This window comes from Pelodiscus sinensis, chromosome 8 (assembly GCF_049634645.1).
Source record: "Pelodiscus sinensis isolate JC-2024 chromosome 8, ASM4963464v1, whole genome shotgun sequence".
Classification (NCBI taxonomy): Eukaryota; Metazoa; Chordata; order Testudines; family Trionychidae; genus Pelodiscus; species Pelodiscus sinensis.
This window is the reverse complement of record NC_134718.1, coordinates 12,005,018-12,032,148: the sequence shown is the minus strand read 5'-3', so window position 1 is coordinate 12,032,148 and position 27,131 is coordinate 12,005,018. Positions and strand designations below refer to the sequence as shown.

Sequence of the window (27,131 nt, the reverse complement as noted above, 5' to 3'; positions counted from 1 at the left end):
TTCTTGGGCAAGATATAGTCAATACTCCAAAGAAAATAAATAAATAAATAAATTCACAATACAGATAGGTAAATAAAATATTTTTGAGGTCCATTCAAAAAGCATCTAGCAATGTAACTTTGGCCCGCAGCCTACCTTTGACAACCTCGGCCTACAATATATAACCACATGCACATCAATGTATATGCTAGTTTGTGCACACATGTATGTGCAAGACAGGAAAAGGAAATAAAGATCCCAAAGCACATAAAATAAAGCCAAATATCTTTAATATACTGAGTTCTCTACATGCTCACACCAAAATGCATGCATGCCTTTTACAACTGAAACCTTGAGAAAAATTCTGGCAACACAGGAATCAATTACTCGGAATGAAATACAGCTAGGATACCAGGTGTATCTCCTCTAAATAAAGAAGATTACAAACCAGATGTATGCCAACATGTTGTAGATTTAGCAATGCAGTAAATACTGGGACAACAACAGTGCAAAATTAAGAGTAATTACAGGGGGTTAAAGTTATCATGCACATATCAAGACACCATGATCATGACAGCAATAATATGGAAAACAAAATCATCCAAGTGCAGACTCTCTGCTTTTTGTATGTTGCTATGGAAATTAAATGTGGAATTTTATTTTACAAGCTTGCATATATTTGAGAGGGGAAAATATTTTTTTCCCTTTTCTTTGAAACATGCCAGGCTCTGAAGACACAGAACTAATTTACCGTGGCTTAACTGCTGCTCAAATGGGATGTCATGCAAATAGGATGCTTTTGAGTAGCAAACTGCTTAACTATGCTAAACAAGTTATTGCATTTATTTATGTGATGTCGCACCAAATTATGAAGGCTGACTCAAGTTGTCTGTTTATTTTGCCCACTTTCGTCTGCTCTGTGTCTCACGTCTTGCTTTAATTGAACTGCTGAACGATAACGTAACTAATCATCCAGACGCTAAGCCATGTTGCTAGATTCTAGGTTAATTAACAGTGGCCTACAGTCACTGCATTTCTCACATGGATAGCCACTTCGGCCTCTGCCTACTGTCTGGCTTCACTAGCCACATGAAGCCTTGCAAATCGTATTTGAGTAGAAGAATGCAGCTATCAACAAATGGAAATTTTCACTGAATAGAAAAAGACATACACTGTCAACCGGCTCCAGCTAGCTGTATGTTGCTTTTGGACATGAGGGCCTGGTCTACACTAAAGGGTAAGGTTGACTTAAGATGCACAACTCCAGCTACATTAATTATGTAGCTGGAATCGATTTATCTTAAATCACTGTCCACACAGTGTAAAAGGTTGACAGGAGCAATTACCTCCTGCTTGCTTCCCTTACTCTTCCTGAGGATCAGAAGTACTAGCACCGACAGCGGCACCCTTTCAGTTCGAATTAGCGGGTCTTCACTAGATATGCTAAATCAGGGGTCGGCAAAGGGACCTCCACAGGCCAGATCGGTTTAAAACAGCCAGTGTTTATCTCTAGCTGCTGCACGCATTTGGTTGTGGAGGGGATGCGAAGTCTCTCGCGTCCTGTCCCCGCCCTGCCAGGGGCACCCAGCGGCTAGAGAGACATGCTGGCTGTTTTAAAATTACTGGCATGTCTCTCTAGCTGCATTGACTTGGTGGGTCAAATGATTGGTACTGATTGGCCTGGGGGCATGGAGAGCGTGCGAGGTCTCCTCCCACTAGGTGCCTAGAGGGAACCTGGCATTTCTCTGTAGGAGGTAGGGCAGGGCAGGGGAGGGAGGGAAGGAGAACACTTCTCATGCTCCCCCATCCCAGGCCAATCAAGGTGGGGGAAAGCACAAGAAGTCCCCTGTCCCCGCCCCTTCCGGGGTGGCCCCCTTTTAAAAATTATTGCCCACCCCTGTGCTAAATTGAACCCCAGAAGACCACGGGATTGACTGTGGCATCATCGATCTTCCACATATTGTAGACATGGCATAAGCAATTAACCCATGACTCCAAGAGCAGAGGATTAAAAAGACATCCACCAAATGTCATGATACTCTCTATTAAAATCTCAAGATTTGGCAAGACCGATTTGGCCTACCTCCTTTGCAGCAAAGTCAATTAACACCAGCTGACAATCTGGCCAAATATATCTACCTCTAAAAGCATTGTCTTTATCTCTGGCATTCCCCAAAGTTTTTCTTTAGTATGGAAGACATGGGCTCCAGCTGTTTCTGCTGAGTCCACCAGCCAACAAAACTTTTTTGGCTGATGATCAAAAACCGCAATTTCTATCTAAAATCAATCAATGTTTTCTAATCATTTACTCAACCTTAATATTCTCCTCTGGACTTCCTTTTCACTCTGTTTAATGAAAATATACTGCAGTCTTGAATACACACAGAACAGGAAAAAATCAAACAGGGAAGAGAGAGAGGGATTCTCTACAACTTAAACAACACTGGAGCAGAATTAGTGTGGTCCTGTGTACTAGATCAAGTAAGCTTAAAGCAGAAATTAAAATAAATTGCCTGTCTCAATAAGGTAAACATAACTCATTCAGACACCCTTGCCACTGAGTAACTGATGGGATACAAGGCAGTTCTTTGTGTCCCATAGCATAGAAATATGGGCTATTAGACCTAAATTTGATAAGTCACTCAGCACCACATGCAAGCAAGCAAAGGACCTGCATTTCAGTCATGATCATTAACTGAAATTCATTAATAGAGCCCTTTATTAGTCTAAAAGCTCAAGAGGTTCAGGAAATAAGCTCAGTCACAACCCCCCTCCTCCTCATGCATGGATAACTGCAATGTTTCTTCATTCATGAATTAAGACCCTTTATCACTCCCCAACATGCCCTTCATTGGCTCTTAGGGAACTACAGAGTGCGTGTAGAAATATGAGCCACTAATTGCTGATGTGCTTCTAAAATGGAAAAAGCCATGACCCGAAATAGTTGGTTTTTCTGTTTGTGATTGTCAAGTAATGTGATTATACATCTAGTGAGTGTGCATACGTGAGGAGCTATACTTAGGCCTCCTCTGCCTTGTGACTTTAGGGAGAACTTAGCTGCATTAAGGCTATTGCTAAACAAGGGAGTCTGCACCACCAAACATATTCCATCAACTTTAAGGGCGTTAAAGTTGATTTTGGTTCTCCTGCTTTCACAAGGAGTAAGTACCAAATTCAACCTTGCATGGTCGACTTTGCAGTAGTACAGATGCAGTGCTTTGAATGTCTATGTTTTTGGCCTCTGGCAGGTATCCCCCAGTACCCCAGGGTGGACTGCTCTGGCCACAACTTTCAACTCTACTACTCGCCAGGAGAACAGTAATATCCCAGGGAAATTTGAATTTCATTTCCTGTGTGGTGAGCAGACCTCAGGGCAGAAAGCACACCTGCCTGACCATGAGGTCCCAGATAGAAACGAACACCAGCATGAAGCGTGCAGAAGATCCTGGACCTCACTGCTGTTAGGGGAGTAGGGATGTGAAAGTGTAACCGTGTACAACTGAAGAGGCTGGGCTTATGGGCTAATCTTCACAGTTACATGCAAGCTCTGGGTATACAAGGCAGTAGCGTGGAGGGGGTAGGCGGTTACACGTTTACTTAATTAAATGGATTTTAACATCCCTAGTGGGGAGAGGAATCTGTTCTAGGGATGTAAGTGACTAGCAAAAGCTTATTGGCTAGTTTACTAGTCCCTTGACTAGTCGCTTCCTGCTCCCCCTTGCTGCCTCTATCAGAGGCGCGGTGGGGGTGGGGAGACAGGAGCCAGTGCTGGGAGAAGCCAGCTTAAAAGCCGTCTCCGCGGGGAGGCAGGGGTGTACTGGGGACTGAGCGCAAGCTGGGAGTCAGCCGATTCCTGGCTCATGCTCAATCTCAGATGCAGCACCTCTGCTTTACATTTAAAACACTTAATACATTTAAAAATCAGAAGTGAAGTGGCGGGGGGGGGGGGGGGGGGGGGGGGGGAGGAACCAGCGTGAGCCGGGACAGATGATTCCTGGCTTGTTTTGGGTTGCCCGTACTACGCTTTCGTCTTTTAAATGTATTAAGAGCCAACAGGAAGAGCCACGGCGGGGAGAGGGGAGCGGTCCGGGGGGAGGGCGGAGGGAGATGGACCCTGCACGAGCCGGGAATCATCTGTCTCGGCTTGTGTTGGGTCCCTCCTGCTGCACTTTAGCCCACTTTAGCAGGCTCTTAATATATTTAAAAGGCAGAGCCACAGCGGAGTTAACTCTAGGGATGTAACAGTGTAGTCGATAAACCGATTAGCAAAAGCTTATAGATCAATGCTATAGACTACATGCATTTCCCTCCCTGTCCCAACCAGTAAATTTCGTAGCAGGCTGGCCAGCAGCCCGGCTCAATTCTGGCTCATGCTGGGTCTGGGACCTTCCCCCTGCTGTGGCTCTGCATTTGAAGTGTATTAGGAGCCGGGCAGGCAGCCTGGCTCAGTTCCAGTTTGTGCTGGGTCCGGAGAGCTCAGACCCCCTCCTCCCCTGAGACAGGGGCTGCTGTCACCCCACACTGCTGTCTCTTTAGAAGAGTCAGCAGCACATGGCGACAAGCAGCTGGTCTGCAAGAGGAGCTGGTTTTTAAACTGGCTCTCTTCATAGACTAGTTCCCACCTGGCACCCCACGCTACTGCCGGCCCCGCCCCTGGGACGATAGAATTAGTCGACTAACCAATAAGAATGTGTGAGGTTATTCGACTATTCAATTAACCGATATTTAACATCTAACCCCGCTGCAGCTCCCCGCTTATGGACTAATCGACTAGTTGATGGAAAATCCATCGACTAGTCGATTAGTTGAGTAAACTAAATTTGACATGCCTAATCTGTTCTCAGAGAGCTATGAACCAGCAAAAGAAATGCTGAGAGCTATGCCAAGATCGCAAAGGGAATGGAGGAGAAAGGATACGCCAGGGATTCCAGCAGTGCTGAGTGAAAATAAAGGAGCTGAGACCATCCTGCCAAAACACAAAGGAGGCAAACGGATGATCTGGAGCATTGCCACAAACGTGCCACTTCTAAGAGCAGCTGCATGCAATACTTGGCGGGGACCTGACCAGTTTCTCTAGGCAGACCGTGGATTCCTCCCAAGATACTCCTCAGACAGCCTTGGGCAGTGGCTTGGAGGACAGCAAGGAGGAGGGGGAGAATGGTCAGCAGGAGAGTGGAGCAACCAATGTCACCAAGAGCCAAGAACTTTTTATAACTCTGGAGACAGTCCCCTCCTTCCAGGACACAGTCGGACACTGATCCCGGCAGGGCCCTTCCGGTGAGTTCACATTTTTATCTTGCTCCAAGTGGATGAAGGCAATTGGGTGTGAGTGATGGCAGCCACTGTGCCTACACAGAAGTGAGATCCCTGGAACAGCTTGTTAACGTGTCTGGAGATGGAGAGGGAATCCTCCCTGCACATCTCCATAAAGCTCTTACAGAGGAACCCCTTAATCCCTCTCACACGGTTTCTGGGGAGGCCTTTCTTTGTTCCATCCTCTATGGAAGGACCCCTTTCCACACCAAGTCAGCACTAAGTGGTCTGGTGTCACTGCAGTATAAGATCCAGGTTTCTGGCCATATTCCTTCAGCGTCTGCTCCCGATCACTCTGTGTGATTCGGAGAAGACTGATCCCCTCACACAATGTGAGCCCTGCTCTGTCTCCATGCCCAGCCTCTCCTGCCCACCTGCTCCTGTGGGAAGAGAAAGTTGTATTCTACTAGCACACAGGGGAGGGGGACAGACAAGTGCTGTGAGAGCCCCTACCCTGCTCTGCTACCACGCGTGGACTCCCTGCCTCCTGCAGGCTCATTCCTGGCCCTGCCCCATACCGGGTCTGCCACCCAACAGAGTCCAGCTGCTCCCCTAAGAACTCTGAGGTGTGCCTGCTGCATAGCGGCCGCTGAAAAGCATAACTGTGGCCTGGTCCAGAACACATCCCTACTGTCTTTAGACAGACCTGCCGTTTATTCTAACCGTTTTAGGTTTTCCTTTCTGCAGTGCATCTCCTGTAAAGTCAGCCCTTCGCTTTTCGTGACAGCGGGAGTCACAGTGAGCCTGCTGTGCACTCCCCCGGCCCCACCACTTGGCCGGCTGACACAAACCCACAGACGAAAGTAGACATGGGAGGAGATGTTCAAGCAGCAAATGCAATCCACCCACTCGCAGAGGGAGCTCCTCAGCGAGTGGAGGAATACGCGGCTGGAGGAGATGTGCGCAGTGTGAGGACAGGAGAACGTGCAGGGAACTGGAAGTGAAGCATCAGCAGACAATCTTAATGGCGGCAATGGCGGCTCTTAATGCATTTAAAATGCAGACGTGCAGCGTCTGAGACCAGGGGTGAGCTGAGAATCAGTTGATTACCGGCTTGCTCCTGGTCCCTGCCTTGCCTCTCCCTCCCCTGTACCTCCTTCCCCCTCGCAGAGACGGTGCTGGGGGAGGGGGGAGGCTTTGAGTCTGGCTCCCCCCAGCACCGGCTCCTGCTCCCACCACCCTTGCTGCCTCTCTCTGATAGAGGCAAGGGGGTGGGGGGAAGCAACTAGCTGAGTCACTACTTGACTACCCAATAGGCATATACTTATCGGTAGCCAACTAGTCACTTACATCCCTATCATGAACCTGCTCTGGAAAACCATTAGCAGAATCTAAACAAGCTGAAATGAGGTTACCGTCTGACTTGGCTGATCAGAATTACATGGGCAGTTTCTGGGTTATATGCTTGGTATATAAATAGCTGCAGTACACACTGAAATTTACAAGAGAACCTCTGTCTCCTTTTAAGGCAGAAAACGACAAATGCACCTTCTCTATAACAAAAATTGTCGGGTGTTGTTGCACTATGCTCTGCCCTGCCACACAGGCTAATGTGCCTTTTGCAGTTTAAGCCCTGAGCCTGGTATCTCACTCTGACAGCCAGCAGGGAAAACAGGCTCATGTTAGCAGCAACGGCTCGTGTTGCTCACTAGTAATGCATCAGATGTCGTTACAACAACATTGCCAGCCCAGTCTTTAGCCATGTCACCATTACACCTGAGGAGTGGTAACACTCAACCCACAGCTCTCCAATCAACGTGGGACACATCAGGGAGGCCTGGTTTGTGCTTCCCCTTCTGTCTGTGCTCAGGTAGAACAAGAGTGACGTCAATCATAAGAACAGTTCCTCATACACAAGGCCTTATGGAAAGGGCTGGCCATCTGGATTAGCATTATGGACACTGCTCCTTCCATCAGAAAGTAGAAAAGCCCCACATGCCAGGGATGGGGAGAGTGCGGTGAGCAAGAGAGAAGCACGAAACCACAATAATTCTCAAGGTAATCAAAGCACAGTTATCAAATTGCATCTATAATATTTTCCTGGCCTGACATAATGATATAAAGCTTCAATATTACAATGCAAACATCAACAACTTAAGTTACTCATTCACTGAATATTTTTAAATATTCATCATCTATCTTCCTTGTATTTCAGTGGTTTTAGCTTTCTTATTTTAGTCTCAGAGTCTGGATAGACTATATAGAACTAAAGTCATACATCCGAATACCTCCTACTTTCACGAGCCCTTCTCCCCCCCCCCCCCCATGAGCAAATTATACATTATTAACATGTTTCAAAATCATACATAAAATGTCTGCATGGGAATGATTTATCAGTATTCAATAAGAGAGACAAAACTTTCATTACTCATTGAAATGAAGATAAACATACATTCAGAAACCCCCTGGCTTATTTTTTAGGAAGGACCAGTATAGAGAAGGTGCAGGTAAGTAATTAACCTCTTCACTGTTTTAAATGGCCAACCAGAAGTCTACAATTAACACGGGAAATTCAAGTTCCATCACCAATAGATACTTTACAATTTCCAGTATGAAGGAGCCTTCAATTACAATTACCCAGAGAAACAATAGAAACCATCTATCTGAATGCTCAAAATCTGTTCTAAATCATAACCTGATAAATTTAACACAATTTCTCACATTACGACCATTTAGAATATGACTGTTTCAGAAGTTCAGTTTTTTAGGATCCAAATCCCCAGCACCTCTAGATTTATAACTCAGGATCCTTTTATCATCAGTGTCCATTCCCGTTACAGGAAGAACATTTGTAAATGGCATGGCAGACTGCTGTTCAGAGTTTGATTTAGTCTTTAAAAAGCTGTGAATTTCATTTTCATGAAACCTGAATAAACATTTAAAAATGCTTTTGTTTGATCACAATCAGGAGACAAATACCCCATAGAAGCATTAAAGGTCCTTAATTTTCCAGGACTCAAGAATGATGCTTTCCATCTACCTTCCTATACCATAGATTCTAAGCATCCAACTTCCTTCTCTTCTTTTCAATTATCCCTGTTCTGATCTGGGGAAAAAAACAGGACTGATCATGTCTGAAGGGGAGAAGGTTTTGCAGCCAGCAATACCAGACAGGAACACACAAGTTTATAGGCAAATACTCTGTTTGTTCTACTCTTTCTGTCCCTCCAATAGACTTGACTGTTTTAGTTACAGTCCTATAAATTTTTCCCATTTCCATTTCTGTTTACAAGTTTGAGTGTAGGGCTGCTTCAAAGCAGACTAATAAATAATATGGAATCCTGGCTCTTTTTACAAGTTAAGCATCCCAGTAAGCATCATATTTTTAAAAAAGTTCCTTTCGGGATTTATTTCAGACTCTCAATTTTGGACTGAGATGAAAAAAAAATGTATTTAATTAAAGCTCTAGCAGGCACTGGGCTGTTGCTTCTGAATCTTACTTCTGCTTTTCAGACAGGAGGATAGGGAAACTGACTGGTAAGACATCTTCTCTCTTCCAATCTTGCAGCCAAAGTGGAAACCAGGCTGGCTTTGGGAGTCCCATAGTTGGACCATAAATGTAGCATGTCCCTGAAGACCAGGGTACCTGGAGGTCTCCTCAGTTACTTGTGCCAGAGGGCTTGGCCTGTTGTAATATGCCTTTAAATAACCCTCATCTCAGCCACCAAACGATGCTCTCCTTTTAGTAGCTCCTGCCTTTCTAACCTGACTTGAGTTTTGAGTTAAACAAAATGCTTGATTACTAAGCTAAACGGATTATCCAGCATTACCTGTCCAATGCACTGTTCCAAAGCTTGAATTGTCTGTAGTATCATCTCCTCCTCATTATCTGGCTGTGAGAGGCTGACCAAGAAGGGAAAATCCGTTGTCACCCTACCTCTGATTCCAACCCCGGTGGGCGAAAATCTAGACTGCTGTAATAATAGCTTTGTAACTGGAGTAACTGACAAAGTTCTGACCTCAGATTCCTGAGAGGCTCTACAGAGTTTCTTCTTGGGAGCCATAATGCTGCCCACAAATGCCGAGAAAGGGAAGAGGAAAACCTGGAATCGTCAAATGTTCAGCATAACGGAACTGCAACTCCATGTAGGTAATTAGACAACTCAAGACACAGAGACCCACCCACAGAAAAACATTTGCTGTTGGAAGCCAAAGCTTCAATAACACTCTCTCCCTCACTGCTTCTGCAACCAGTTCATCCAAACAGGAACTGACCCTCCCCCAAGGAAACTACCCTTTTCCCTTCCTTACCCCATGTACTTCTGTCTTTTATGCATTTGGAGGGAGAATCAACTCAGCTTCTTTTCAGTTAGAAATCAAATGTGGGGAGACCTCTGGCAACTAGCCCTAACCAGCTACGGAAGAAAAACCTCATTGTGCAATAACTGTGAATATAAATGGCTCTTATTTCTGCTTGGAATTAACAGTGCCTTCCCCCTGTCTTGATCCAACATTTAAAGAACCTGATGGAAAATAAGTTACATCCTCGGGCATCATAAAAGCTTCTTTGCTCCTCTTCAGCAGAGCAGAAACACAGGGCTGGTGAGAGTCTTTTTCCCAGGGTTTGTCTCTATGGATAGTTAGCACAGGGTAAGCTGAGGTCTTCATCTGCCCCATGCTGTCTGGCCACACTGCTAGGTCAAAGCACACTATGGAATGTCTAGTGCAGAACAGCAGGGTTCACATGCACATCAGGTAGAGTGCTGTGGATTTACACCTGATGTTCACATGCACAACAGGTATTGTACTTGATGTACACTAACTCTGTATAGACATGCTCTCACAATGGACTAGCAATACGCATCTATGGAAACTTACAGACACCTAGGGACTTGCTCGACCAAAAAGGAATACTGGGTAACAGTTTCAGAAGTACCTTAGTAACTCAGGAGTCCACCAGACATATTTCAAGGGTGTTCAAGAACCTAAAATGAAATCAGTGCTAGCTGTTTTTGAAAATCCTACTAGGCACCTCTCTGCATCTTTAAAAGGCACCTAAGTGCCTTTAAAAATCTTGCCCCAAGCATTATTTCCAAAAGTGATATAGGCACTAAAGTTAATGGGACTTCAGCTCGTAGGGTATGTCTACACTACAGCATTATTTTGAAATAACTATTTCGAAATAACACACAAAATGCATTTCGAAATAGCATTTTGCTATTTTGAAACAGCACGTCCACACTGAGTGGACGCTGAACCACATGTAAGGCTGACTGGAACCAGGTCCGTCAGGGCATCAGGTCAGGAGTTACTTTGTGTGGCTGCTGCCTGAGGCTATCTGAGGCTTGTGCTTAAAGGGACCCCCCCGGACAGCCGGGTCTCAGGTTTCCCTGCTTGCTTGCCTACCTCGTTGAGGGACAGACAGCAAAGCATTTTGTCTCTGCATGCTCTGGTTGCCCTCACTTGGGACACCACAGCACTCTGCAACATGGAGCCAGAGCTGCCCCAGGGTACTCTGGTGCTTCTCTTGGACATGTTGCTGTGAGCCTGGCTGCACTTTCTGCAGGCTGCCATCCGGGGGGTCCATCGGGGGGCTGTCAGTATCCAGGAGGCCCTGCGGGAGAGCTTCCACCCTGAGGAGCACTAAGAGACTCCCTGGTCTGCCCCACTGGGGGCTTGTGCCTCATTCCTCCCTCACGTGCTTCCACTTACCCCTCCCTAGCCCCCCTTTCTGATCTCAAATAAAATACACGTATTTTCATGAACACAAACTCTCTTTATTTAACAAAACTTGGGGGAGTGAGGGAATGAAACTCTGGTGAGATTGAGGAAAGGAGGCGGGAGAGGGGAAGAGAGAGGGTGGGAAGGGGAGGGTGAAACCTAGGAGAAGGGAGCTGGAAGGAGGAAGCAAGGGGGAGGGGAAGCTCAGGGTTGGGGGTCTCGCCGGACCAACTTGATTGTCATGCAAACCTGCTCCTGGGTTCCCATGTGGCCTTTGGTGGCCAGGCTGGCAGCTATCCTGCCATAGACGGCCTCATTCCTCCATCTAATGCAGAGATCATGGACGTTGGGGGCATCCCCCCCAAACATGAATAAGGTCCATGATCTCCACCCTGGACCAGGAAAGTGCCCGCCTTCTCCGGACCCTGTCAGGCTTCTGGGAGCTGGCAGAATGCTCCTGGGGAGCGGTGGAGGGCTGGCTGCCAGTGGCTTGCTGGCTCTTGTTTTGGGGCCATTGGGTCGGGGCAGTGACTGCTGGCTCTGGGTTAGCAGGCTTGGAGCTGGCACAGGCACTGTGGCCAGAGTCTACGCCTTTAAGGGCTCCGGGGAGTGGGGGAGGGAGAGGAGTGTTCTTGGTTGAGGCCAGAGTGGCCATCAGAGCACTCTGGGAAGGCTGGAGGCCCCCTATTTTGAAATAAGTGTCTACACAGCACTTATTTCGAAATAGCAATTTTGAAATTGGCATTATTCCTCATGGAATGAGATTTACCAATTTTGAAATAAGCCCTCTGCTATTTTGATTTAATTTCGAAATAATGGAATGGCTGTGTAGACACTAGGATACTTATTTTGAAATAATAGCTGTTATTTCTAAATAACTTTGCTGTGTAGACATACCCATAATTACTTAAGTAAACTCTGAAAATAAGAATCAGGATCAGAATCGGACCAGCAGACTTGTAGCAGGTTGCCATCTGGATATTGGAATGGCCCAAATAATACCCATTATCAACAGCAACAACTTAACAGCTTTACAAACTTCAGCAATTCTTACATGGCTTGGGTTTGATCCGTTAAATAGTTGGAAGTCAGGCTAACATCTCCTCTAGCAGGCAGGCTATATCCCACAGTTAATTCCCTTGAGTCATGAACACTAATTATTTGCATACCCAGTTGCTACTGGAGAAAAACAAAGGCCAACAAAACAAACAAACAACATACCTTCATGGAACTGAAGGCTCAGACATGCAACCTCCAATATGAAGATGTATAAAAATGGTGAAAACATGTGTTCCTTTTTAACATTAACAAACATGGACCTTCATGTTTAGTGTATGGAGGAGCATGTGCCACCACCAGCAATGACACAGCTTTCCTTTCGTTTAAATGGCAGAGATGTGTGGAATGGAAGGGCCAAGGTGCTAAGAAAGAGACGATATTTTTGAAGAGAAAAATTGAGAAAAAAGTTATTCTTTATTTACCCTTCTCCACCCCGTTTTTAAACCGATCCACTCTAACCTAGCCATCCATGGATAATATATTAATTGTATCGATTCTCTGTAACACATGAGTTCAATACTGCACTAATGTGTATAAATATATAAAAGGAAATGAGCAGAACCTTGCTCCTGTGAAGATACTCAATTTGATGGACAAGCTAAAAATGGCATGTCAAAAACCAGAGACATGCTACCAGCTGTATCATATATTCAAGGCCAGTTACAAATAAAAGAATTCCATGTGCATGACTGACCCATAGCCTTTTGGATCTCCAATATTGTTGAAATTATAGCCTTTATTTGCCCATGAAAATCACATGCCATTTTTAGCAGCAGGTCAGATGAGATAATTACATGGAAGAGTAATATTCTTCCAGATACTCTTTAAAGATTAAGAGCTCAGAGAGAATATATTCCCTCGGTGGAAAAATCACTCCTCCCTTAGAAAGAGGTGCTACACTAAGGAAACGGATGGAATTGGGGGTAAAGAAATAACTACAATCAGCACTAGCCCAGCTTGGAAAGAAGAAGGATCATATTCAAGAGGTATCTTTCATAAACCCAGCCAATTCTCAAATTCGGCCTTTGACACAAACGTGTGTGTCTATTTCTTCTCTTTGGCCTGTTGTTAACACAGCATATCTTTTTCTCTGTCTCTCTCAGCCTGACTGCCCACATTAGAAGGGCATCTTATCAAGATGAAGGATCAAAGATGGCGGGAATGTTGACTGGTAAGTTGTAGCCAGGAAAGCAACTCTTCTAAACTATTTACCCATAGCAGAGAGATATTCCAACCGACTGAGGTGGGACGCAGACAAAGAATTTGCAACTGTACAGGTTTCAGAAAAATAGGAGCAAGATAGATACTAGGGCACTTTTGCTGAACTGATCTACTAATAATCTATAACCAACACAACTACTGGCCTCCTAATTCATTTAAGTTAAATAAAAGTACCTTTTTCAACCTTATCTTAAGGGTGATGCTTACTGGTTCTGGTTAACTGGTGGGGACTGGAGCAGCTCCTTGCCTGCTGTGGGCAGGGGGCTGCTCCAGCCCACAGGGTCCACTGTGGACATGGGGTGCTCTGGACATCAGGATTTGCCCCTGTCAGTGGCAGATCTGGCGCACTGCAGCCCCTGTCTGAGGTGGGCCTCAGGGGCAGGCTGCAGGCAGAGGCTGTGGCCGCAGCATGCGGGGAAGGGAATGATGGATGTTCCAGTCCCCTTAAATGGTTAACCAGTTAAACTTCAGGTTTAACTGGTTAACCAATTAAAGGGGATTTTACACCCTTAATCGTCATTGGTATAAACTATTGGATAATTCAGTACTAACAAAAGAGCAGTAGCTACATGCAACCATAGCCACTAATAAGAAGGTGTGTTTGACAAATATTCTCTATGGCAAAATGTCATTAATTTTTAAAATTCATGAATTATGCCGCTTTTAAGTATCTTTATTATTGCCTTTACTCCATTAGCCAACACCAGTCTATAGTGAACCTTATTAACAAAATAGGTTAGCAGTTTTATGCTTACAAGCAGGGAACACTGATAATCAACAAATGATTTTGGAAAGTAGGAAGATTTCTTTTCAAATAGTTTTGAGTTTTCATGCTCAGAGAAGTTATGCAAACATGTGAAGGATCAAACTTTCCAACAAATGGCCAGTTACAAAAAACAAACAAAGCCAAGCACTGAAGGCAGAAAAAGAAAACCACTGTTTCTAAGGTTGGTTTGCAACGCCAGAAAGAAAGAAGCAACACAAACACACAGCAGTTAAGACTTTTTAGCACACATCTGCTGAATGGCCAGCGAGGCAGCAGAAAGCATTCAAACCACAGCAAGCTCCTTCTTGAGCAAAGAGGGGAGGAATGCTAATCCGTCTCTAGAAGTCAGCAGTGAGATGTGTGCCTCCCATTACATTGCCTGATGAGACATTGCTCAGTGCACCCAGATGTAACATGACATGCAACGGAAATTGCTCTCTCCACTCCCACCACAGCAAAATACCCCAGACGACACCAGAAAACCTCCAGAAACTTCCTTTAACCTATTACTGGAAATAAATGTGGCTATTTCAGCACAACTTTAACATGCACCATAAAGGCAATCCTCAATCCAGTATCAAGTGATAATTGGAAAATGGTGGTTTCTTTGTAATTTTTACATGGAAAGATTTTCTGATCTTCCTCACTTCAAGAATTAAAAAAAAAAAAGCTATAAAAAGCAGTATTCACCCAGAGTTAGGGATGTTAAATATTGGTTAACTGAATAGTTGATTAACCTCATGCATTCTATTCTATAGTCCCCTGGGGGTGTGGCCAGCAGCCAGTGTGCTCTAGCCTCACTCCCAAGGAGCTGTTCTGCAAGGGGAGCCAGTTTAAAAACCACTGCACTGGCTGCCTGTCACCATGCACTGTTGGGGGGGGGGGGTGTTGAGGCTGAGACCCCTGACCTGGTATGAGCTGGAGTGGAGCCAGGCTGCCTGCCTCCTAATGTACTTTAAATGCAGAGCTGCAGCAGATACCTTGTCCACTGGAGGGAGCCCCCTTTATCTGTCCTTTGTTCCAAGGGTGCAAGGTCCATCCATTGCTAAGCTTGTGCTGGATGACCCTATGTTGGGTCAAGGGGGTGGCAGCTTGAACCCTTATCTCTAGCTCCAAAAGCAAGTACCTTATTCACTGCACCACTGGAGGAGCCCTCCAACTGTCCTGCATTCTGCCCTGGAGAGCAATAAGAGAGCCAACACAGGCTACAGGACCCACCAAAGGTAGGGAGCTGGCTTGGGCTCTGGAGTGGCCTAGCAGATAGGGCATTTGCCTGGAGAGCACAGGGTGGTGGTCCCGGACCTGACGCAAACCACAACTGAGCGGGGCAGGTGGCCAGCCTGCCCAAAAATGTACTGGCCGGGGGGGGGGGGTTGTGTGTGTAGTAGCATTAACCTATAAGCTTTTGCTTACTGGTTAATCAACTATGCTATAACATCCCTACCCAGAGTCAGCTCAGAAAGCAGCGGATAGAGCGCAGCCAGGTAGTTTCAGGATTGGGGCAGCTCTACATTTTGGATCCAGATATTCTTAAGGCCACAGGGGTCACCCAATCCAATGACTTTGCAGGAGGCCTGGAATTTGCTTGTACTGCCAAAGAAAAACAACGGATGCTATGACTCCAGATCTTATTTATTTGGCTGAAGTACCACAAGGGTATTATGAGGAATGAGTAAAAAAGCAAATACTACAATGGGGACGCTGAGAGACCACTGGGCATGGGGTATGCAGTCAGTCTATTATTAGTTATCGTCATCATCTTGGTGGCTAGTTCATAACCAACCCAGTCTGGTAGTTACTGGAAGTTACCAGGAAGAATTATACTGCTTGGTTGCTTCCCAAAATACACCACAATGGTTCATCACGCACTGAACAGACCCTGGAGAGGAGGGAAGGGGGAAACAGAGGCTAAACTACCTTTCACCCCTGCATAGGCTGGTCAGATAGCAGCTCTGCTAGATGTTAGCCAGATGGTGTGGAGGAAAGATCTGTGCTGTAAGTGCTCTGTGGATAAACAGAGCACTTGTTTGCAGGGGTTATCAGACCTGCACCTTGATGAGCACTTTGCTTAAACAATCATGGAAAAATGTAACTAAGGTCTATTCCCTCCTCAGTTCACCCACAGCTCTTTTTTGTGCCATTATGAACTAGTTGCATGTATCAAGGGAAGACTATCGCTGAAGTTTTTCTACTGAACACTGGAAAAAGCAATCCCTTGATTTTAGAGAATACTCTCCCAGTACTGACTCTGAGAGACCACACAAGCTGTTGGATTCACAGAAGGCTGCTAATTTTTTTCAAGAGCTAATTTTTTACCTAATTTTGTTTGTCCTGTTTTATCTATTTGGAAACATTTTTGTTGCTAATACACCTCATTTCCATGCTAGTGGATCAATATGCAGGTTTTTGTTTCCTTCTTTTTAAATGCAACACGCACCAAAAGGGAGAAAATCACACACAATTTTGTGCGTGAAACAGGAGTCGGTGGAGTCAGAAAAGGATATTGTCTGAGTCTCAGAGACTGGGAGAGCTCAGAAGAAAGAAACCTGCGCTGACCCTGTGCTGTAACCTGATCCAGTTAAAGAGGCACAGGGATTACCATTTATAGTGTTTCTCAGGGTTGGGGTGAGGGGTGGGGAGCGCAGCAGACAGTTCTCAGTCTGGTTGCAAGGGCCGCTAGCTGCCAGAAAGGTTGAAAAAATGTGTAGATGCTGGATGTCAAGGAAAGATTTTTGATGGTGGTTTTTTTTTCTCTCTCTTTGCAGCGTCTTTCATGCTCCTGGTGTGTTAACAATTTTACAAAACCCTCATCTTCCTAGGGGAGAAAGATTTTGTTCACTAGACGTGGGGGATGTGGGTTAGTTAAGGTGGGGAAGGATCTCTGACTCTGCCATGATTCTTCACTGTCAGTACACACAGCACAAAGTATTGTTGCGCTCTCCACAGCAAGGAATGTGTATGTGTGTGACAGAAGGGGCCTGACCTTTAGCTGCTGTAAGGCAACATGCTCCCACAGATTTTCACCATCTGGGCTAAACTATGAGCATACCAGCTAACCTTTCCAAGCAAGGACTCTGTTGATAACAGGAGGGCATTGCAAATGTAGGGGCCAAAGATTCCCAGCGCTGAGCTAGTAGGGTAGGATCAGTTAATGTGATCTTTGTCCTCTGTAATAAAAAATATCTAATAGGTCTTTAAAATTGCCATTACTAAAACTAGGGAAAACGAAGGTTATAAGCTAACCTTCAGAGGGGGGACCCCTACATTATTAATATAAACAAAGGTCAAAGCAAAGAAGCTTGTGCTAAGGAACTAAACTCAGGGGCTGTGTCGAGACTGGCATGATTTTCCACAAATGCTTTTAACGGAAAAGTTTTTCCGTTAAAAGCATTTGTAGAAAAGAGCGTCTAGATTGGCACGGATGCTTTTGCGCAAAAGCACTTTTTGCGGAAAAGTGTCCGTGCCAATCTAGACGCGGTTTTGCGCAAGAAAGTCCCGATCGCCATTTTCGCCATCGGGGCTTTTTTGCACAACACGACTTTCAGTTGTCTACACTGGCCCTCTTGCACAAAAGCATTTGCGCAAGAAGGCTTTTTCCCAAACGGGAAAGTCATTATATTTGCGGAAGAATGCTGACAATCTTACATTAGATCGTCAGTGTTCTTGCGCAAATTCAAAGCGGCCAGTGTAGACAGCTGGCAAGTTTTTCCGCAAAAGTGGTCGCTTTTGCAGAAAAACTTGCCAGTCTAGACGCAGCCAGGGTGTGTTCTCTGCATTCAGCTGCTGGCTTGCCAGGCTATACAGTAGGTAGTGAGTGAGTTGTAATAAGCAACCATGTTCACATTTAGATACTCCTCTATCCCTACTCTATAAGAGGTGATGGGGGAGTCTCCTTTTCAAGGTTGCCACTTGCCCTCCTTGTGTCTTGCAGAACAAAATCATTTGTGTTTGCTGGCTGTGGCACCATTTCCTACCCTACAGGAACTGAACATGAAGTCTGCCATTCATTTGTCTTCCGGGCAGCTTCCATTCCACACAGAACTGGGAATGTCCTAAGAAGGTTGGGAAGGATGTTAGCTTTCATAGAACACTAGAACACTTGAGAGGTCATCATTTGTTCCTTCCTTCCTCTTCCTGGCCACTAAATTGTTTCCCAGAGACACAAATTAGGTAACTAGATCAAAGCAGCCGTGTTTGGGTGCAGCATTAGTGGTTTAACCAACGAAAGATCCAACTATGTAGCCAAAACTTGAAAAAAGTTTCATTGTGTTTTGCAATGGATTATTACAAAAAATATGACGTGAACTCCACACAAAAAGGGGGGCATCTTTGGAGAAAGAGACCCTTCATTTATCCATAGAATTCACAGAGAAGAGCATCTTTTATCCTGCCCCATCTGTCTCTCTTAGCCTGACCTGCAGTTCTGCTGGTAGGGTTGGGAAAGCAAGATTGCTCTCCATGATCCACTTGCTCTTGGCCTCTCTGTTGGAACTGTCAGGATGCTGGCTAATTAGTACCAAGCAAGACTGATTTTGGGGATGTAGATACTTATCCCCCAGGAGTGGGGCTCAAGACCCACATAATTTCTCTTCAGCCTCTTTACAGCCATGAGATGGTAACTTTTATGTTATTTGACTTGTACTAGATTTGGACTAACTGAATCTCACGAACTACACCCATTTGATTTGTCCCCGTGTCTGTGATTATTCAAAATGTTGTTGTTTAAGCCAATCTTCTAACCTTCCCAAATGCAGCTGTTTTCAGCTCATACGTCAGTAACACTAGCAAATAAAGCTTTCAGAACCAAAGCACCCAGCTGCTTTAAAGTAATTGATTTGCATGAAAAAAAAATCCTCTAACTTAGAAAACATAATCCTCAGCAAACATCCATATACCAGATAGTATGATGCTATACAATGGTGGCTATTTCTAAAGTTAAGAGCAAGGGAGCAGATGACAGCAACAAAAGACGATGTTTCAGATGTTTCAGAAGTCTAGGTGGAGAAATATATCACCACTTATTCTCCTTTTAAACTGGGCTTCAAATGACAATTTAGATTAGGGTACTAAATTCTCAATCCACTGTGTTCTCACTCCACTGTGCAAAAGAAAGTTATGAGGGGAGAGGGGACCACAGCATGATGAATAATTTTAACAGAGAGAGGGAGATATTTTGCTACGTGGGCAAGATTTCATGCATAGTTAGCTAACACATTAACCTGGGGTCCTACTATAATTATTTATTATGTGTGTCACAGAAGTACCTAGAGGCTAGAACCCCACAGTGCTGGCAGTGTGAACTGATCCTGCCTTGCAGAGCTTAAAAATTTGGAGGCAAATCATCTATACTGGCCTCCAGGGCATCACAGTCCAGACTGTTCAGGAAGTCGTGCAAGAAGTGAACTGGTCATAAAAGGGAAAATTTGTGAATAATGTTTTCACAAACATGTTCTTTTTTCTGGGTTGTAATTTGAAATGTCGCTTAAACAAAAATTCAGAACATTTCGTTTCAGCTCTCCGGAGTGGTATTTTAGAGTTCATCTTCTTCTTTTGGGGTAAGAGATCTCCCAAATACATTTTTAAAACGCCACATGGGAGTAAGGAGTGGGGTGCCTATTAGAACTGGTTGAAAATAAAACACAGCAACCATTTAGCCTTACCTCAAATTGAGAAACTCTCCCTCCCCGCCCCCGCCATCACCCACCCACAGCGACAGATTCCTGTCAGGGAAAACATGCAGCTGGAGGTTAACGGTCGGGCAGCAGCACAGCTCGCCAGGAGGAGTGAATAGGCAGAGATGGTGCCAGCTTATTCTACCATCAATTAGACAAGCAGTTGGAAACTACCTCTTCCTACCCCCAATAATGCAAAAGCCCCAAAGAGATTCTGGCACCTAGATTCCCCTCCAAGGTATTCAAGCAACTCGTTCCCTTGAAATCGATGAGCGGGAGCCTAAGGCTGACTGACTTTCGGTGACACTTAGGCTTCTAAGTGCCTACGTCATTTTAGCGCACAGGGCGTAGAGGCTTATAAAAATTTAACCCCAGTCTCCAGTCCCTAAAGCTCAGCTTTTCTGTTACTTAGCCAGAAACGGGGTTTTTTTAAAATCACACATTAAAGAATAAATGTCTACTAACTACAAACTCGTTCATTCAGTTTACTCACCACTCTCCTCTTCTGGGGAGCAAACTGATTAACACAAGGCACATGACTCTGTGGAACGGGGAGTTTGAAAGCACTATTTAGTGACTCTGGCAGGAGCCGTAAGTCTACGGAGGCAAATTAGAATGCTTTCCCCACTCGCCTTACAAAATGGCTCTGAAAGCAGCGATGTGCCATGCCATGCAACGCAACACAGTGGCTGCTGTAGCTTTACTCGTAGACGTGGTCTCCAGTTTCAGCTTACCTGTTTTATGCACTGCAGCCGGTCATTGGTCTGCTGTATGTGCCTGTCCATAGAATTCATTTTGATTGTCTCCACTGGGCTTCTACCTGAAAGCCATTAAAATTCCCTCAATCTGAAAGATAAAAAGAACAGGAAAGATCACTCAACAAAACGCCCATGCACTTTCACCAACCGTAGAGTAAGAGAGACCATCACAGCATTATCCTTCCTTTCTGGGGATGCTTTTTTTCCCCTTCTGGTTTGGAAAAGAGGGATGTGAGGGGGGCCCCCAAAGTAGCCACAGGCAGTGGCTCTGTGTTATAAATTCAACAATGACATTCCAAAGTCACATGATGACACCTAGCCAGGTACAGCAGTCTCCAATGGGAGCTTTTGTGAAGCCACCAACAAAGGTTCCTTTTACACAAAGAACTATAGAACTCCTTCACCCCACACCACTGAAATGAAACAGCAGAGCTGCTGGCAATGTCCAAGAAACCCCTAACACATTTCTCAACTAAAACGTCTGGATTTTATAAAGACAAAGGCACAAAGGACTCCCCCTCCTCTTTCCATGGGAAAAATATCTCTCGTTCTCACAAGGAACTCAGATGCACTGTACCATTACAGGGCCAGCAAATAAAGACTGGGCTTACTCAACTGAGCCTAGATGTACTTGCCTAAGTATTAGTTATGAAACCTTTGAATCTTGGTACTTTCCGTTAGAATGCCAAGAATGGCTTGTTATCAAACTGGGTCATTTAAAAACGACTCTGGCTGGAGTTGTGCTGGCAGTAAGAGTAGGACTGGGATCCAGGATTCAGGCAAGATTTTCAAAAGTGACTAGAGGTTTTAGGTGCCCATCCTGATGTTCCTTACAGGGGTCTGAGACTAGGTCTACACTACAAAGAAAAGTTGGAAAAAGATACGCAAATTGCAAACTACAAATTGCGTATCTTTTTCCATTCTTCTTCCGAAAGAGGCTTTTCCGACATTTGGCCTGTCTACACAAGGCCAAATGTCGGGGAAAAAACCCTCTTTTGGAACATCCCTTCTTCCTTGTAAAATGATGTTTACAGGAATGCCAACAAAATGCGTCCACTTTTCCAACATTTTTTTTTCAGAAAAGTGGACGCATTCCTTGGACGCGGCAGAACTTTTCCAGGATACCTCCTGTATCCCGGAAAAGCTCTGTAGTCTAGACATACCCTGCATTTCAAAAGTGCTGTGCAGCAGCCCCACTCTATGATGCTTCTCGTTAAGCCGCAAAGACTACTAGTTGCTTGTGAAAAATCTTGGCTTCTTTGCTACGAATTAGCTATGTGACCTTAGGGAAGCCACAAACTCTCTGAGCTTCATTTTATGCCTCTGGAAAATGAGCAGCATGTTCTCATCTTAAAGAGGCGCTGAGAATTTTGCTTCATGTGGGCATAGCACTAGGAAATCACCACATGAGAAATGATACCAAGGCATTATGACAATATAAACAGCAGACCTGGGATCTCTTGGCCCCACCGTCAACTCTCAGCATGCTGAGCAGTATTTGTCAGCAGGTAGCTATCAAGAGGAGCAGAGTGAAATAGGTTTGTAAACCCCTTTTTAGATTCAGGCTGCATGCTATCCTGCACCTGCCCATCAGCATCTCTGGTCAAAATAATGAATAGCTCACCCCAGAACTGATTTTCAGTGGTGATGAAATGCAAGTAAAGAATTAACATTAGTGACCAAGGTAGAGACATGACGATTACTGGCTTAGCAAGTAAGCTCTGCATCTCATTCCGGATTCTGCTTTCTAAATCCCTTTTTCTCTCTTCCCTCAGCGCATCTCACATATGGCTCCACCCATTTTAGACACAGGGAGAGATATCCACTGGGGATTTTGCGCTGATCTTTCAGTGTCTGTAGCCAAAGCTCGGCTAGGCGCCTAGGCCACCAGGAATTCTGCATAAAGGTAAGCCACCACGCCTGGCAGCCCACGTGCGCTGTCTGTGGATTGATTTAACAGCGTGGCCCTTTGCCTTGACTCTTCTTTTACTTTGGCGGCAGAGCAGTTGCTCAGAAAGATGGAAACGTGGATTCCAACCAGCAATTTCTGTCTGTAATACACAATATCAACTGGTATGCACTATAATTTGTTTAAAAGCATAACGGTGACAGGCTCCAGCTACGTATAATTGCACTTAACAGGCTTAACAATTTTAAAGTTTTTTTTTCCCCCTAGCAGTCATTTCTCAGGCAAGGGCGATGAGTCGTGCCTCATTCCCACCCCCCTTCTCTTTCTCTCAACCCCATTCATGACACTCTGAGGTGGACATGGAGTAACTATTGTATCACAAAACTGCTCTTTGTCTATATTGATTTCTCGCTCCTTGCAACACAGTAATAGCCGGTTTGAAGAACACTGTAAGAAGCTGCTTTGTCACACCCAATGATCGGGGAAGCAGGAGGAGGGGAGAGGGAGCTGGAGATGGGGAGACTGGGAGGACATCTTCTGTAAGACATATTCTCATGGCATATTTACATACGTGCAAATTTTATACTGGCACAACAGGATTCCAAGTTTGCACTCAAATGTCTGCCCTTGTGAATACTAGTTTCCTGCCTGTTGTACCTAGTAGTTCATTTTGTTCATAGCAGCTCCGATAGAATATCTTCTCACTCCACACACACACACACACACACACACACACACACACACACACGGAAGAGAGGGTGAATTTTCTGATGTTTGTTCTGCTAGAGAAGCTAACCCCTCTCAACTCCCGCCTCACGTCTCTTTACAGCCCTTCAATCAGAGCACCTCTAAAAGCCTACCGTGTCCATGCCCAACCCCCAGAAAGGGAATTGTGCTCCCCTGGATGGAGACGGTGAATGCATCACTGTCACAGCAGGATGGATTCCAGACCATGGCATCCGCGTGTGTCCCACGCACCCGAGCCGTCTGAGATTTCTGTACCTAACTGATAACGTTCTCTCATGGCTCCTGCCGGATTAGACTCCGGGAAAGAAATCTTTTCTGCTAGACAGCTAAATGAGGTCTTACAACAGCAGCTCAAGCGCCTCATCCCCACACTCCAGACACAAGAGGGTTCAATAAAGCACTCCTGTCAATAAATTATAATACTCATGGACTGGTAAAGCCAGTTTCATGTACAAGTATCATTATTAGACTTTGCCAGCACCACCTTCTCAGTAGCAGGCACTATCGAAGGGCCCTTTAGAAAATGCAGATTGATATATTTTATTAAAAACGAGTAACACATTCTTATCAGCTTACAAGCCCCCAAAACAACCTCAGTAGCCATGGCGTTTAATCTTTCAGTGGACAGCGGAGGTATTTATCATGAGATAAGCTAGCCCAGACATGACACCACTTCAGCAACAATCCATCTTAAGAACTGGAATACATTATCTACATTTTAATTGCTTATTGGGACAGAGGGAAAGAGCGCATTACAAAAACCACCCCTCCTTCCCCTGTGTGCACGTGCACACACAAACAAAGTGGGGTTAAATATAACTAAGGAAATTTGAAACACTGGCTCTGTTTCTTTAAAAAAACAAAGCAAAAATACAGTAGAACATTTTCAATCAGCCAGTAACCAAAATGGTGCGTTTAAGCTGGTTTTGGAACAGAGAGAAGTGCCCCTTTTTGGCATTAATTAACCCTCTCTCAGCTGGAGAGCCATGTGCACAGATTGGAATCCAATCTGAAAAGCACCTCAACTCTGGGCAACAGACACGAGGAAATTCCCAACACCTCCAGAGAACATGATTTTCCTGCACTGGTAGATGTACCAGGCAGTGAAGCTGTCAGCTAATAACAAGAAAACTCCTGTGGTGCTGTTGGCAGTACATTGTGGGGTTGGGAGACTGCAGGGGGATTCTATAGAGATAATGATAATGACTTGCATTTATGTCGTACCATTCATGCCAGAAGATTGCAAAGAATTTTACAAATTGATTTATAAACTGTATATAATACACCTCCAATCATCTGACTTCCAGTTAACCACATGTGTAAATGAAGGTTGATCTCAGCTACATGAACCATGCATTACTCTCCCATTTATCCAAACCCCCATTTTCCCGAAGAGTGGTAAATTTCTCCAAAAGATTTAGGAAAATCAGTACAACATACAGAAATAAACCATGATAGTTATGCAGCTGCCTTTGAGAATAATATGGACGCTGTTTCCTTGCCCACAGCAACTCTTACCGGTTTAGGATGGGAAGTGAAGAATAACATATGTACGTAAAACTGCACAGAATATAGAAAGCTGCATAATTGCCATGCTACTGAGGACTGGCAAAATTCAGGACCCAACTATCCTAATATAATTACACTGCCACAGTTGTACGTGGACACTCTCGTTCTGGAAATAAGAGTGTTCTTTTCTGGTTTAAAAGTTTCAGAGGGTTAGCCGTGTTAGTCTATAACTGAAACAATGTCAAAAATAACGAATGGTCTTGCAGCACCTTAGAGACTAACAACATTTGTCGAAGATGCTGCAAGACCATTCGTTGTTTTAAGTCTTTTCTGGTTTCGTTTCTGTCTCTTTGAAAGAGGATGCAACCCTACCAAAGATTAGCAGCAGTACCTTACTCGGAAAATAACAGTGTTCAACTGAGGGCAGGTTCAGCGGAGTGCAATGGTACTAGCCTTTTATTAAGAGCGGAAAATGACTTTGTTGGGTCTCATTCTCGTCTCTTCTATATCAACATTAGCAAACCATAGCAGGATTCAAGACTGGCTTCTGCTCAGGGGGACACCACCGAGGCCTGCTGATCAGGATTAAAGGGCATCAACAGAGTGGCGGGGCAGAGAGGCACGCTTACTTGGTGCCTTCACGTGCAAATCTGTCTGTCTCGCTCCCACAGACAGAAATCAGCAACAGGCTACCTTTGTATATGCGCACCTCAGCTACAAGGCTGAAAAGAACCGTTCCTGTTCCTTTTGGGTTATATTGTTCAGCGAATGGAGAGAGTATTCTCCTGTTGTGTTTCTGAGACATAGACTTGTTCTCTTTTAAAGAAAATATTATGTACATTATTCTTGCTTTCCCTCCCCATAAGCATGCAACTTTATAGCCCCAGGCAATAATTAAACAGACCCTATTTATATATTTATGATGCTCAAAAAGGAAGAGAGGTTTTTTAAAGGAACATATGCATTGACCTATTAGACAATGCTTTTTTAACCTTAAATGTATTGACTCTTTCTTTGGTGAACTATAATTAGAAGTATGCTCTCAAGTACCTCACAAGAAAAAGGCATTATATATGGATCAAAGAAAAATAAAAAAGTAATTTCATATCTTGCTGTTATAATCTGTTATATTGGTTGAAATTCCCCACATTCTGAATTTTCAATTGATGTTTTGGTCCAAAGTTTTATTTTCAACCAAAAATATTTTCAAAAAGCATTTCAGTAAAAGTTCAAGTTTTTAAATCAGTTTTAGAGCTGTTTCAAAAAGTCATACCTTTCAATACAATTTCAAAAAGTTGACATTTTACAATGAAAAAGAATAGTTTTTAAAAATTCATCTTTACTTAATATGGTAGATTATGAGTTGCTTTTAAATCAATCACAGAACGGATTCAAACTTCAAAATTGCACGCCATTTGTGACATAACTGAGAATTGCTGGCTGATAACCTATAAAATAACTGAGGCTCCAAGTAGATCGCAAAGTATTATATCTGGTACTTTGCATCCATGAAACCTCACAACACTCTTGTTAGATAGGGAATGTGTTAGCCATATTTTAACAGGTGACAAAACAAAATTAGAACTGATGGATTTGCCTGTTCCCATGTTGGAAATCAATGGCTTCTAAGAGAATTCCCAGGTATTAAGTTCACCAGTAGGTTGGCGTAGCATTGTGAGCGAGTAGTTGAGTATTCGACTACCAGGTAAGCCTAAGCTTATCAGGTAGTCGAGTTGAGTACTTCTCCCATCCCGTGCCCATACACACTTTCATAACGCTCTACTTTCTGGTTTTGAGACACAAGTGGTACTGAAATACCATAGGAAATTGCATATGCCTGATCAATGGAAGTATAGGTGTAAATGTAATGTCACAACCAACTCTATTCAGTTGGTTTCTAATAGATTTCCAGACCACAGAGGCTCTGAAAATACTTGCACACAGCCTGGAAACCATTACGTTCACGTAGCATACAAACCAAAGAGAGCAATTTGTAAGCAATTACTAATTGATTAGTTTTGGCAAATAGATGGAGACCCTTTAACATACAGGCAGAAATAGAGGAAAAAAGCCTGTCTTGTAAGTAAATAATGTGTCAGCGTGTATGATGGCTAACAAATAATATGGCATTTTGTTATATAATTAGTTAATTCATGTCATTATCTAACAGTTGATTAGAACGCCACTGACAAATGAGAGAGCATTTTTAGACTCAAGAGGTTAGTGGGAGCATAAATAAAATAAATAAATAAGTAGCGTGGAGTAATAACCTCGAACAAAAAGTAATTACTCGAATTTAAAGTTAATGTTTTAAAAATGAATGATGGTGTTACAAATAGATAACAAGATAAAGGAAAGTATGGCAGGAGTGCACTCCTCTAATTCACTCCCTCTCGTCTATTGATTTTCATCCCTCCCGCTCTCTGAGGGGTAAAGAAACACCCACCACAATGTATGTGCTAGGAACAGTGAGCGTCTAAAAGGGAGAGAAAATAACTGCTGTGGGGCAAAGAACAAGGACCTACAGATGTTTGCCA

The 27,131-nt window shown here is 44.2% G+C and overlaps 1 protein-coding gene across 22 annotated transcripts in view; it reads right to left on the bottom strand.

Moving 5' to 3' along the window:
- The window catches only part of ZMIZ1 (zinc finger MIZ-type containing 1), a 510,613-nt gene that overhangs the window by 198,144 nt on the left and 285,338 nt on the right, over positions 1-27,131 (bottom strand). For all 22 annotated transcript variants that reach the window (XM_075934736.1, XM_075934735.1, XM_075934734.1 and 19 more), the window contains one exon: positions 20,406-20,517. In XM_075934736.1, coding sequence (XP_075790851.1) covers positions 20,406-20,465 — 60 coding nt within the window. In that variant the 5' untranslated portion in view covers positions 20,466-20,517. The remainder of the gene's footprint in view (positions 1-20,405; positions 20,518-27,131) is intronic.